Source organism: Pseudopodoces humilis, chromosome 1, assembly GCF_049639895.1.
Source record: "Pseudopodoces humilis isolate 2021_Gansu_Grassland_sample_001 chromosome 1, ASM4963989v1, whole genome shotgun sequence".
In the NCBI taxonomy this organism is placed as follows: Eukaryota; Metazoa; Chordata; class Aves; order Passeriformes; family Paridae; genus Pseudopodoces; species Pseudopodoces humilis.
Genome location: NC_142200.1, coordinates 46,284,244 through 46,299,376, shown reverse-complemented (window position 1 = coordinate 46,299,376; position 15,133 = coordinate 46,284,244). Strand labels below are relative to the sequence as shown.

Genomic DNA, 15,133 nt, shown 5'->3' with positions numbered 1-15,133 from the left:
CACATACAATGCTTTTATTTCTAAACTGCTCTCATCCCACTCAGTCAAAAATGACAGAATTGCTACCATCTGAGTTGGACTAATGGTCTAGACCGTGTTATTTCCCCAATCCCTTCCCACTTGCCAGCACATCTGTAAACAGAAGCCTGAACCCTAGACACCTCCTTCACATTGTCCTGCATCTGTGAGAGCGCAGCCAGTGAAGCAATTAACACCTGTCAATTAAACTGCCTCATGCATTCCTTTTTAATTGGGAAAAATGCAGTTTCGTCCTCAGTGCAGGCCAAGAGTGCATGGTGGACCTGGTTCCCACCTGGATACTTTGGCTGCCTCTTAGTTGCATGCTGGGGTAAGACCTGGCTGTGCACCTACCCACGCCCATTCAGCTTCCCTTGAAAAGGAATTCACAGCACTGACAAGACGGGAAGAAAGGTCATCACCACAATTGTCCATGGTAACATCCCTAGAGGAAAAGGGAGAAGAAAGGAGAACTAGAGCAATGACTACCCACTCACCATCATCATCATCATCATTATTGTCAGCGTCATCTTCACCTTCACCCTCATCTCTTCTTGAGAAGTGGGCCTCTCTTCTCCCAGCAGCTGTGAGAGGACTAAGAGGGTACTGAATGAACAGCATGACTGAAATGCAACCATTAGCAGCTGTCCTTCTGCCTTCAAGGTCTAAAGTGAGCTATTTGAAGAGGGCTTAGTCTGACCTCCAGCCTGCCACGATGATGCCCAGGCACTGACTGCACTGGGGCTCCTCATGGAACACAAGCATTTCAGCAAAACATCAAAGCACAGGCTCACACATCTGAGATGCACAAAGTCCAACAGATTTCCAAACATCAGTTGCTTGTGACAATGTCAGTTTCTTCTAGTTGTGAACATTTCTTCTAGTCAAAGCTAGACTAACTCCAGCTTAATAAGCAACCCCAAGACATTTACATGCAGATTTTCCAAAAGCACAGCATATTTTTGAAGGCTCAATATTTAATGCCTTCTTCCAGAGCAACATCCTCCCAGCTGTCCTGAAACACTCTCTCCCATGAGCAGCAGAGGCTATGGTATCAACCTCTGGGGTGTTTCCACAGGCCAAGATGACAGTGCACAAAAAACCAACACCAGAACAGCACTGTGCTCATCTCCCACAACAGCCCAAGAGGTTCAGTAATGTTTTCTGAACACAAGACTCTGCAAGATGCCATCTGCTTGCCAGGACAACCTGTGTATCTGTAGAGAATGGAAGTGAATTAAGACAGCAACCGCACAGAAGAAAAAAAAGAAGAAAAAATCACTTATATTTTTGTCTAGTGCATAACCTTTCATTTCCTCAAACCTGAGAAATATGCCAAGTCAGATCTCCATCAGTCAGTGGAGCATAGGAGGCGTTGCATTCAGATGTACTTTCTAAGGAACATTTTTCAGATCACAGTTTAAATTACGGATCATTCAGATGGATTAAGAACTACATCCCATTTCCTCTTTTATTCCTTGTTATGTGCTCTTCTCTTGACTGCTGCTGTTTAAGCATCTTATTTTCCTTCCCCCCCACCCCCCCACCATTTTATTCACCTTTTATTATTTCAATAAGCACAGAGATGAACAGAAAGAAGCTGATGCAGTGCTGGGAGTTGGGTCTGGCTGACCCTTTCACATGGTGCATCTGGAGCTGCAGACTCCACCCTTCATCTGATTTATTTTAAAAGCCTGCTGTGTCCATTAATGGAAAATTGGACCCTGTTCAGGCTGTGATGGTGTCCATGGACAGGAAAATGGAAAGTTTCAGATTAAAGCTGCAGGAGACCAGGAAGAAAAATATCTAGAGAATTTAATTGATGGTGGCAGTGCAATAATTGCACACAAATATTAAAGAAATGGCAGCCTGTGACCTAAAGCAGATCCTTGGGTCACAAGGAGGGGAGCACGAAAATCTGCAAGGCCACAGGGCTGCAGAATTAAAATATTCCTCACCAGCAGTAAGTTCAAACATTTTGCAAAACTGAGCACATAGGATAGAACCACTACCACTGTGATGCTACATTTGCTAACCATCCAAGTTACTCACCTCTTAAAGATGTGAGACATATCTGATGACATCCAACTGATTTGAGAAAGTGATAAGAATCTTGGAGACACCATTCTGCAGTTTCAGTAGAATAAACAGCTTAGAGACGACAACTTTACTGAAAACCTGATCAGACATTGGGGAAGCCCATCAAGGCACATAGAAAACAATCTACACCCGGGTTGCTGCTCTCCATGGAGCAGAAGACAGTGAATCAGTGACTTTTCAAACCCCAACCAGGCTTAGAGCCTAGCAATGGGATTCCTAGGGGGGGAGAATAAATATGTTAAAAGCTGTAAAACCAAGCAGAATTGCAGCTTTTAAACCTACTGATTGATATAATAACAATACTGTTCTCATATGATTCTTTTTTTGCAGTTAACAGTGTAGCAATAAAGTAAAAGTATCACTGTAATTATGGCTATTTATGTAAGACTGTTACAGAATACAGAAGATTAAACCAGTATGATGAAATGGAAACTCAGTACATTCTACAACCACCCCCCACCCCTGCCCCCCAGATTCCAAAACCTTAAAGAATACTCTAGCTGAAATCTCATGCCATGGTCTTGCTTTATTGTTTGTTTTTAAACTCTTACATGGAAAATGATGATAGAATTCTATAGCAGGAACATATTTTTGGAGTGGTCAAAAATATTTCAAGCTACTTGGTACCTTCCTATTAAGGCAAGACAGATCTCCAGCCCATGAAAGAATTCGTCATGAAGTGAGTTTCATGAAGTCTCTCAGAAAGACCAACATGATTAAGAGCACGTTGCATCCTCTCTCTAAGAAACACAAAAACACAGAAACATTTGCAAAACCTTTCCAGTCATTACTTTTGAATGAAATGATTGCATGGACTGGGAGGTGGTGCAACAGAATATTCCATTCCTTTCTTCCTGCTAGCTGAAGTCACAGCCTAAGACATTCCCATCAGCACAGCCATCTGTTTACAGGAGCTGTATCTAGCCTGAAGCCCATACACTGTGAAGAGAGGGACATGATTGATACAGCAGATTTAATTTGCTCCAGTTTGAAAGATTGCCTTATTAGCTCATGGTGCAGAACATGGTACTGGACCCAAGTTACCTTTAGTCTAAAAAACTCTCCCTGTTTTCCCACGATCTCTTGGAGCCCCAGGTGCTTGCAGCAAGAGATTACACAGCAATCTCAGCTGTTTTCCACTGCATATACACCTTTAAAACTGACTTTCTATGGTTTCAAAGAGGGGTTTGAACCAGAATGGTGCCTTTGTGTCACATTTTCAGAAACAAGAAGAGTAAAAAAACATGAGAGGGGTTTTGAAGGGAAAGGGGAAGTTATTCTATAGCTTTTAAACTTAGTTCTGTAGCAGGAGGTTAAGGGTTCCTCTCTCAAAATTTTCAGTGGCACTGCCTTTGCAATTCAGCATTTGCTCTGGTGAACCACACTGCTTCTCTCCAAACATTTCTGAATCACAGAAGGTTTGTTTTATGTGTTTGTTTGTTTGTTTTAACCCAAAAGAAAACACTACAGCTGAGTTTTTTCCATCTAAGAGACTGCTGTAAGCAACTTACCCATACAGACGGCTATTCACAACAGGAGCCATTCAATTCTTTGCTCAGCAATTTTAATATTCCCCTTTGAATACAGCTGAACCACATGAAATTCTGTTGTGTAAGGCTCTCCTTCAAAGTAGAGATTTATTTTCTTTGGTAACAGCTCATCAAGTCTTGAGGCTACAACCATCTGTGTTAATCTCTGCACAGTCTGTTCCTATTCATCATCAATAATAAGACCAAGGAGCACCCATGATGAAGATAGTATGAACAGACAACTATAATAAAGAAATAAAAGCTGCCTTGCTGAAATTTTTAGCTTCTGTGTCTATCCTACATCCTAATTCTTTGACCATAACTGGAGACATCAAATGAAGGAAAACAATTAACTTCCCCCGAAAGGAACATAATGTTTGAAAGAAAGTTCAGCTATGTTTTCTGAGAGGCCATTATGGCAGTGATTTGCAGATCTCAGACTTGGGCAGTGGGACAGTCAGCAGCAGAATGGAGAAGAGAAGAACTTGGATGCTGTTTGCTTCTGCCTGATAAATTTATTGTGTCTTTTACACTACAGCTATGGGGATTTCTCTACTAACTGCTGAAACTTGCACAAGTAGACCCAGTCATTCAAGGGCTGGCAGGCAAGATCCAGGACAATGCCTGCAGAGTCACATAAAAGCAGTACCTCCAGCTTGATCTCCACTGACACTGAATTGGGGTTGTCACTTCTGTCACTCAGCTTAAACAGAGAAACTCACTGTAAGGGCTGATCATGCTGAGCATCCTTGGCAACATGCTGATAATCTTTTCCCTGGCATTGGACTGCCCACAGGGTTGCAAACTTATGGGCATGAAGGGTCTCAATTAAAGTTTCTTCTGTCTGCCCAAATCTGAAGGAACTTAATTTGCTAACTTCTGAACTTGTGGTGGTAACTGGCACAGAGACCTCGCCCCTGAGAAGGCAAAGAACAGACCAATTTCTAGGTGATCAGTAAGGGAGAAATGACTCCTTAAGAGTTGTTGCCCATGTTCGAAGCCAAGCTCATCCCTTGGTGTCCCAGAAGGTATGTGACAAAGAAATAGCAAAAGGTCCCTTTTGGTTCTTGTCTCTAGCCAGGGCTAGAGGGGATGATTAGCCAGACTAGCTTGGTCTCCACAGTGTTCAAAGGATGGTCTGAGAAATATTTGCCTCAAGGTATTTCCCACCCCAGTCAATGAATGCTTTCTGCTTTTGCATTGTGACTGCTAATTACAGCCACACAGTCCTTACAGTGGACATCTGCAAGTCTCAAAAACATTTCTTCTTAACAACAACTTCATGTCTGAAACACAGCCCTTTTAGCAGAAACTCCAACCCTCTTGTTAGTCCAACTGATGGTACTTCTTCTGTGCTTATGCACAGCAAACAACATTCCCAGCTCTCCACTTTTCCTTTCCCTCTTCATTGCCTAATGACCCAGTTTCAATCTGAATAACCACTGCCTCCAAACAACGTCAACCATTCTCCTTATCAGTTTCAAAAGGGTTGTGCTGGTTCTTTTATTCAGCCAGCTTGCTCCAGGCAGGTGCTGTTCTTACAGGGAATCACAAGGCACTGGTTGCCTGCAACTCCAGCATAAACAAACTTGTTGGTGCACCAGCTTTCCCCATTGGCAGCAGTAAGGAAATCCAAAGTTTAAGTGTAAACAGGGATCAAACTCCTACAGGAAAATGGGCCTAGCCTTTGATTCCCAAGCTGTACTGGCGCTCAAGTACTTGAACCAGCATGAATCTCAGGGTAGAGCAAACACTTCTTCACCAGCCTCACCTATGAATGTGCATGTTTTCCTCCGTCTCAAAGTGATGTTTGTCAGAAGTCATGAAGGTTACGGGACTGCTGATGGCAAACAGGAAGCAGGAAAGCTCAAGCAGTCACAGGGTCTGCCACAGCCACATCTTGTGAGTGCAGTAATGGGATTTCAGCCACTGCCTGGCAGGGGCACTGAGAGAAACTCCCACCCATTTCACAGTATTCTTCTATATACAGCCCTCTCTATATGGGCAGCAAGTTCACAGCTGAACAAGTCCTGGGCTATATGTTTTCAAATCTTAATGACAGAACAAAAGACAAAGTTTGCTAATCATGTTCCCAGTGTGGCTTTCAATGGGGTTTTGTATACCATCAAATCAAGAACTTAACATGCTGGCTGGCTACTCCCACCTACATGGAAGCCAAGGAAATTATTAAAAGGTAAAGAGTAGTGTAACTCCTTCCGATCACAGATACTAAATAGGAGGTAGTCTCCCCATCTTGGTGATCAAGAAGAGCACAACTTTTTTACCAGCATTATTACAAAAAAACCAGTTCATTTTCTAGAAGAAATCAAGGCTTACACAATGACACTTTAGTTAAAAAAAGGGTTAAGCTTCTCAAACCAGTCGAATAATATGGAAATAGTTACACAGCCTTCATAGACTCCTCTAATTCCTTTTTGGGACTAAACAGATATGTATTTGTAATAAACCCTAATTAAAAAAAAAGCAAAACAACAAGCCCACAAAGAAAAGCCCCAGCCCCCACTCCCCCCAAACCTATGAATAAAAAACACATTTTCAGAAGCAGATCTCATCCTATTTTATCTCCTTGTACAAAAGTATTTCAGTCTCAATTTTTTTCAGTCCTGCCCGCAATCTCCTTCCCCTCACCCACGCCTTCTTTTCAAACCAAATGAGCCTGTCCATGTTTCTATCCTCTGGAACAGAATTAAAGTTTCACACTGAGCCTGTTGCCTTGTTCACAGTAGCAGATGATCTGTTTGAAAGCTGTTCATTCAGCTCTGGGCAAGGCAAATTCGCCATGGAGTTTTCTTCAACCCACCATCTCCTTTAGGTAACAGGAACTGGAGGAAACCTGCCCTCAGCACTCAGTACAGCTCCCAGCAACTAACTTTTCTACAATACTTAATAAAGCATCCTTTTCAAAGCATGTGTTATGTTGACATCACATTATATATATATATATATATATAGTCATCCACCAACTCAGACAAAGGTGATAGGTGTTACAAAGACTAATGGTAAATCAGAATTCTATGCCTTACCAAATATTTTAAAAGGTACAGAGCTTCTTTTAAAAATAATTTTAAAGGTTTTCCTATTGCTTTTTGCTAAGATCACCTGCTCTGCAGATTTTCAGCTTCTGTTGAGAGACTGGAACAGGTTCTCTGCCAACACAATGTAGCAATAAGCAACAACAGATTCACTTCAGTGTTAAGTATCAGGTTCATCTAATTCATTTAATAACATTTTCTGCTGGAAGCTATGCTACAGCCACCAGATCCAGAAGATTGTTTCAAAACAGAATCCCTGTGGCCTGTATTTTTGCAATCCACTTGTAGTCCATATCCAGCGGCTTTACTCTTCAAGTCTTCTTTTGATGGCACTTGGCTTTAAGCAGATGCTCTTTATGTTGAAGGCCAGCCACATGCATGAGTCATGCCACTGCAGTGGATAATACAAGCCTTGTTCCAAATACTTTGTAAGGAAAAAAAGACACTTTGAAAGTAAGTGTAAGCAAGGTAGGATCAGAAAGATATGAAATTATTCAGGACCATCTCAGTCAGTTGTTTGATCAAAAACCAGTAGATGTGAAAAGGGCACGATGGGACAGCCTCCAGCACCTGTTGCCTCTCCAGCACACTCCAATTTTTCTCTCTAGTCCCATGCATTGACAATCCAAGGGCAGTAATTCCTTAAATGATGGATACTGATAAATCTGGAGTGTTTTGCATCAGCTGAGCTATAGACCCACCACTTTGCATTCAGGTATTAATCGGTGTCATTGCTTCTCCACAACCTAAAGGAGCTCCTCCTTCCTCAGAGCTGTGTGTTTGGCACTTTCTATTTTTGATTGACTGGAAAAAAGGTCAATTAGATATAAATGGTCCACCCTTGCTTATTCCTGCTCTAAATTACTTAGCATAACTATTCACTAGTCTTGCAAGAGCCATTTTAAGTTTGAACTTCTGAGGTTTCCTGCTTTAAAGATAACTTTAACAACCCCTAGCATCCCTCCTTCTGTGGCAGAGCTGAATGAAAGACCAGGGCACTGCTTTCTCAGGAAATTATCAGGTTTGCTCTACCCCATCATCTCCAGTCCCCACTTCTGCAAGCAGGCAGTAGTGCCTGCTCTGCCCACATTTCTTCTCTGCTGCCATTGCCTGCTCACTCAGGGCTGTGAGGCTGGCAGGGAGCCCAACCAGCTCTGTGTCTCTGATTCCTTGAGTGCCACAGGTGGGAACATACACCTTCTCAAGGGCAGTGGTGGCCAGCCAGGGTCTTCTTGGTGCCCTCCCTCGGCTGACCTTTAGGTCTGTATGACCTGCTCTGCACTGCCGGCTGAGATGACCTCTCGGGGCTTTGCAACTGCTACAGGTCACCAATTCCTGGCTGGCATCCCCACCCCAGTACACACGTGTCGAGAAAGGCACCACTTGTTCCAACAGCCAGAAGTCCCCCAAGGGCTCTCTCCCCACCACCACTTGCCCTACTGCAGGGTTGACCCTTTGACAGATCACTGTGAGCAGCACTGAACAAGCCCTTGGCTCACAGGACTCCCTCGGAGGCAGATGCCACACTGGAGCCTGGCTCTGCTGCTCCCTCTGCCACAGCCTGAGCAAGAAGGAAGCCAACCCATACTTTTAGCACCTTAAGACAACTCCAAATATGAAAATATGGATTTTGAAGGCCACTGAGTTCTATTTCCACACTACTCTGAGTTTTCAGTAAGACGGATGAGCCTCATGCTGCTCTGCAGAGGTTATCCTCACCTGAAGCAGGCAGGGTTGGTTCAGAGGGTACTGAATCAGTTGTGTTTGACAGAGGAGCCCAACTCCACTGTTAACTGTGGTTCTTTGATTTGCTTATGTAGCAATCAGTTTAAACCTGCATTTTTTACTTGTCTCAAGCAGAGTCTCAGAAATGCAAGCACATTGCACTAAGGCACAAAAAATGCAAGCAAAGGTAAAACAGTTCAGTGTTGTTTAACACATGTAAGTTCAATAAAAAGGCAGCTGCCTTACTGTGTAGGGGGACACTAATGCACTGTCTGCAGGGACTGAATTCCCATAGAGTCCAGGCAGCCTAAATGCCTGTTGCAGCCAAACAAGCTTCCTGCAGTCACACCAAGATGCCCTCTGATCAAAGTTCTACAGCAATCCTGGCTGCTGGTTTGGCCTCTGCCTTTCTACCGAGACCACCAGCAAGAAAGCAAATGGGTGTTCTGCTTTGGTACATTGCTAGGAACAGCACCAGCAAGATAGAGGAAGAAAAAAAAACAGACTGCAGCCTATCCTTGAGAATTATGCAAGAAGAGAGGTACACGATGAGCTTTTCCCACAGCAAAGGTTCCAGCTATGATTGCAAAACCTCAGCAATCACGCAGGGACTCTTCCATGAGGTCTCCTAGGGTCACTATTCACTTCAAAGTCAGCAGAAAGGTGGCACAGCAAGGATTCTGCCACAACTGGCTGCAGAGAAAGCTCTCTAGGGAAAGCCAGAATGCTGCAGCCATCACTGCCAGGACTGTCTGAATTTACAGACCAGGATGCCATGAGGATCCATGGCTGGCTGTGTCATGGCTCACTGGGTGTGAGTATGGGCCCAGCTTCCCACGTGGCTCATGCTGGTTTCAGGACAGTTTGGACATCTATTTTTCCATGCTTGTCCTTCTCTTCCCCCTTTCTTCCCAAACCTGAGTTTTACCACCTGGCAAAAAAATGGCTCACTCCAAACTTGAGACAGAGTGGGATCCAACATACAGAGACAACATGCCCATATAAAGACACCTTTTGTGATAAATTGACATAAGCTTAGGTACAGACTAATATAGGCCAGACTAGTTCTCTTTCAAACTACAGTGTTTTTTTAAAAAAAAACCAAAAAAACCAAAAACAACCAAGAAACAACAACCAACAACCTGATCTTTATCTAAAACTCCTCAGTCATAGAATTTACTGCAAGCATTTGTAAAATTTACCTTCACTCTATGGTGCTTTATTTGAAATGAAAATGTAGCCATGTTTTCAAGCCCATTTGGTGGAATTTTTTTTACACTGAAGCAGATATTCCTCTGGTAATTGTAGCCTTGTGGAAACCATGTATCTTGTTTAGACTAGTCGCCCAGTTTCTATCTACAGAGCGATATGCACTTCCTAACGCAGTAATCTATCCAAAAGGATATCTTTGTGAGAGCAACCCTCTTTCCATTGACTATGAAGGAAAGTTGGTCAATTTAGATTAAGGGACTACACTTTACATATCTAACATCATGTGAGACTAGTCCCTCTCCTTATTGAAGCTTTGCTATCGAGTTCCTTTTACCATGTAGACCTTTCCCACAATATAAACTCATCATTTAATATTACTTTCACATAGACTGCAGGCTCTAATATATCAAGATTAATTTTTAACAGTTATTAAGCAACCAGAAGTGAAATTATTTTAAGAACTCTTGAGATTAATTTCCTTACACTCTTTATGACATTCATTCTTTGTTTCCTCTTGCAATAATTTAAGAGACAAACCACTGCTGGGAACAGTACGTGTCCCTCCACCCCCTCCAGCTGACAAAAATTGGCAGAGTTCAAGAGAAATCTCAGCAAATGGGAGAGAAAAAAATTCACAAAGAGCAATCACTACAGATATTGAGATTTATTGCTGATTTTCCCTTTCTGCAAAGCTGTCAAACTGCCAGAGTTCCAGAAGGGGATTATCTCCACAAGCCCCTTGGCCTCAGTCCCTGTACCCATTCAGACAACATCACTAGAGACCTGTGTGTGGCAGCTTGCTGCTTACAGCATAGTTGGAGGCAAAATCCGTCCTTCCAGATCCTGAATTTATGGCAGGGTCTGGGCTCTGACATTGTTTGGTATGACCTGCTGTCTGCTTCAAACAAAAAAAAAACCACTGGAGGCATCCAGTGGGGAATGCTGCGTTTCCTGAGTTTAGTTCCCTGTGCAAGAAGCTGCTACTGAGTGGTGCTCACACGGAGCCATCAGCATGAGACAGTGCAGTTTTTCTTTTACCACACCAATCTGATATAGTTTGTCTTGTGCTTTGAGGTAAAGGCTCCTTAGCATCTTTGCCAACTATGCTGCTCCTTTACCAGCACTATTAACAGCATAGGTTATTTTCTTAATTAAAAAAAAAAAACAAACAAAAACAATAGATCCCTTTCCTCATGTTTGGTTGCACTTCTTCATTCCTGCTGCCGCTTTTTTTTCATGATAGTGTCTCTAGGCTGCAAGTCAGCTCTTTTCCAGCTGGTGAGATCTGGTTCCTCTTTATGTGCCTGTCCTTTCACTGTAAACAAGTAATGCTTCTCCAACTCCACCAATCACAAGGCTGTAAACAAAGCATATCAAAAATTTAGCATCATGTAGGTCCTTCTACTTGATACAAAATTATATTATTTTATCTAAACACATTCCAACCTAGAGACAGTAACCCGGGTGTTTTTTTTCATTTGTCTCGCAAAGAAAATTCTGTAACCCAAAATATCTTATTTAAATGATCTCATCAGAAACTACCTTTCCTGTGTTTTAGGGTTGGTGGTATTCAGTAAAAATGCACAGACAGGAATCTAAATGGAGAAGGTTGCCCCTAGTTACAAGAATAGCTGCACACTCCTACACTAGCAAGAATAGGAAAGGAAGGCAAAAGAGTTTGAACCTTATTAGCCTAATGATTGTTTCTTGCAATTTCTGCTTGTGTTCTGTTGTGAAAACTTGCCACTTGACAACATCAGGAAGAGATGTAAAGCCTAGGTTTTGTGGACAAGGTGAAATCTGGGAAAACCTTTTTTGCACTGGGGTGATCCCATTGGTATAGTGAGGCCAGCAGAAATTCTTGTGTTTGCCTCTCTTGGTGAGGTGAAAGGAGGTGCCCCAGCCAAAAAGGCACTCATGGGCCCAAGCACTTTTTTCCTGTCCTGCACACAGCACAGCTGTGGCACTAAGGCTGCTCCCCAATAGTCAGCCTAAGAGCAGGGCTCCAAGTCAGGATGAATGGTTTTACAAAAACCTTCACTGAAATATGCTATCAACCCACTCAATGCATGCAATAGTTAACAATCCCCAAGTCTGCTCTGTTATCTGTCACAGATGACAGGAATATGGTAAGATGCTGACTCTTCTCCCCTTTTATAACAGTGCAAAGCTAAGTGTACTGACCTTTCATCTTAGCCCCATGGCTTAATTAGCTTATGAAACAGAAAAGCTCCTTACTGAACTTTATAAACAAAACAAACTTCTGTTAAGTTCATTTCTAAGAGTACTCTTTTTTTTTTTTTTTCCCTTACAGAAAAAAAGCATGTAAAGCTGAAGGCTCTTTAGTCTAATAGCATTACATTCACTTAAATCTTAGCTTTGCTGAGCTGTTTTAAAAAAAAACATAACTGCCCTTGTTCCTGAGAGGAAAAAATATTGTATAACAACAGCACAACATCTAACAATTACCAATTACACAGTAAACAGCCCTGGAAAGTAGGTGCTACAGTCTGTGGTGGTCCACAGAATAGCTTTGGTGTGGAATTACCAACAAGGAGCAAAAGTCTGCAAGCTTTTCAAAAAGGGTCTAAACCACTGAGTCTGGTCACCTACAATTGGTAACAACTTCTGAGTGCTTTTTTTCTGGAGAGGGGTAACCCCCATTTCTTATTTCAGCTCCAGTTATAAACACACCCTATGCATCAATTCCTTTGGAAGCTAAGCTTTGATAATATATCCTTTGTCTTAAAAAAAAACCCAAGCCCCATAACACTGCATACAGAAGACCTAAAATCAACAAAGCCTTAGAAATTTTTTCCTGTTTCTATAGATGTGTTGTTTTCTAAATTTTTAACAGAGACTTTCAAAAAGAAACCGTTCTAAAAAGTCAGACTAGAAATTACAAAATACAGCAAACTTCCCAGCCTTGTTCTGCAAAAAGATGCCTGCACCTGAGCTGTTCTTTACTATCATATATCTTACATCACACAAAGAACCCCTTTCTGAAGGATTTGAAATCTTGGGCATCCACATGCCTGTGCAGTCCAAATTACTAGGCAAATGGAATCCATTGTTATATCTTCAAGATGAAGCAGAGCAAAAAATCATGGCTAAATGCCAACCCTTGATATTACCTTCAATTTACCATCTGGTAAATCCTCCAGCTTCTGTTTATAGTGGGGTGACAGCTAACTGCACTTGCCCATCATTCAAAAATTAACCTATAATATTTGCCATGACCACATTGGAGCAATACAAAAATCCTCAGTGATTAATGTTCTCATGAGTGCTTTGCAGCTGCTATCATTCAACAAACTATTTCCAGAGCTTTGCTGATAAGCCAAGGCACTGCCAATGCACAAGCACTGACATAATAAAAAAAATTATATTGTTTTCTTTTTGAATTATGACATTCAAAGTGTAACAGTGGCCAAGGGCTAAAGCAAAATACCTTTTAAACATACAGATAAGTTCATCATGTATAGAAGTTTCAGACCATATAGGGCAGGTGACATTGTTCAACTATATGGGTCTGTGTGCTCACATTAACAAAGGTACACATTAATTTTTAGTGCACATGTCAGTGAATACAGACGTATAATCAAAGCCTGACTCTAGCACACACATGACAGACCTGCACAAAACATGGTGAAGAGCAGCAAGTTAATGGCCTAGACTAGGAGTGCTTTGTATATTCTTTGATATTGGTTACATCTCTGACATGCACAGGCTGCGTGTATTTCCTAGAACTAAAAAAATGCACGGCTTACTTTAGCATTTGAGATTACCTGTGCGTAAAATACAGATAGGAATGCATATTCACACATAAGTAAATGGGGCCAATCTGAACTGGGGATTCTCCTTTCTATAAGGCTCTTTTCACACCTGAAGAAAGGAAATGTTAATTCCATTCAGTGCAGAGCTGAATCTTTAGGATGGCAATCAAACTGAATGAATCATGAATCAAATGGAAAAAGGGAAGCTTAAAGCTTTTCAAAAGTAAGTAGATTTTTATTTCCATTAACAAATCTGTCCTCAGAAACACATGTCTAACCCCACATTGAGATGTTATTTGCATGGCAGAATCACTTAGGTTCACCAGCCATGTTCTGTGATTCCCTTTCACTGTGTGCCATACAAAATAGATCAAAAACACTGCCTTTGACCGAAGGAGCTTGAACCCAAATCCTTTATACTACTACCTAAAAAATTCAGGTTAGGTGATTTGTACTGTGTGGCCATACATTACAAAATCCAGATACAGCTTTGGGGAAAGTTTATTATCATTATTTTTCTCCAGTGTCATTTTATGCATCCACAGCGCACAGTGTGTTGGGAAACTTGAATGCACCCTCTTGGTTAAAAAGATGCTGTCACCAAACCTTGACTCCTGTGTTTTACTTCCAGTTCAGCCACTAAATTGCAGCATGACTTTGAATAGGTCATTTATTTGCCTGTTGGATCCATTTGTCTCACTGTAAAATATGCTGAGTGAATTGTGGTGAAACTTAATGTCCAAAATGTCCATGTTCTCCCACAGAGGCAGAAGAAACACTCTTCTATTACTTTCCTGAATCCATCATTGCACACCTCGTTCTCCTTACATGCAAGATAATACTGACAGCAATAGAACTTGACATTTAAAAATATTTCCACATGAAGAACTGTGTGAGAATTCATCTTTACTCTTAAGCAAAAAGCTCATGTAGACACTTACCAAGAAATTGTTAGTACATTGGCAGTCATGACAAAGAAGAACGGTGATAAGCCAGCAGTGATAACCTGTTAAATTGAAAAGAAGGAAAAAACACTTTATGAACTTGTGATATCACAAATGAAAACTAAAATACTTCTGCTGAAATTTAATTTCCATGTGTGCAGTCATATCTTCTTCTTTTAGTTGGAGAAGATAGTATGATAGTCACACATCACAATTTGATGTTGACTCTGACAGAACCTGGGACACAGAAGAGGCAGGGCAGGGAACCAGAGCAGAGGACCCCTTGTCACATATCCTAGCTGTCCTGGCCTAGAAGTCTGCTGGCTTTTACTTGTCGACAGCAGACTGGGGAGAGCAGTTGGATCCTGGGTTTGGAAAGCCTTGCGTTTCTGAGGAGAACAAGAGCTTGAAATGTGTTTATAGGTGTATGAAAACCAAACAAAAATTAACAGGGTGTAGGGTTAAGAGAAACAATACAACTTCAGTAGGTTTATGTTGCAAATCTCACATTCCCCCCATGTATCCTGGGTAGAGAAACTGGGTAGAGAGACAAATGACTTTATACTTTCTGAGTACTGATCCTAGTAACAGCTAAATCCTGACATACAATAGTTTGTAACAGATCCCTGCCTCAGCAGCTATGGAGCTACCACATCTGCAGCCTGCGTGCAGTTTTGGATGTTTCGCTGCCAGATGGATAATGTAAAATGGAAAGAGTTCAAAGAACAGTGACAGAGTCATTAGATGGGGGGATTGATTTTCAGTCAACAGTTAGG

General features: G+C 41.8%; 1 protein-coding gene across 3 annotated transcripts in view; it reads right to left on the bottom strand.

Annotated features, from left to right (window-relative positions):
• Positions 1–10,286: 10,286 nt before the first annotated feature.
• Positions 10,287–15,133, bottom strand: part of SLC35D4 (solute carrier family 35 member D4) — a 55,971-nt gene continuing 51,124 nt past the window's right edge. For all 3 annotated transcript variants that reach the window (XM_014254314.2, XM_014254322.2, XM_014254317.2), the window contains 2 exons: positions 14,355–14,419; positions 10,287–10,994 (listed from right to left, as the gene is read on the bottom strand). In XM_014254314.2, coding sequence (XP_014109789.1) covers positions 10,934–10,994; positions 14,355–14,419 — 126 coding nt within the window. In that variant the 3' untranslated portion in view covers positions 10,287–10,933. The remainder of the gene's footprint in view (positions 10,995–14,354; positions 14,420–15,133) is intronic.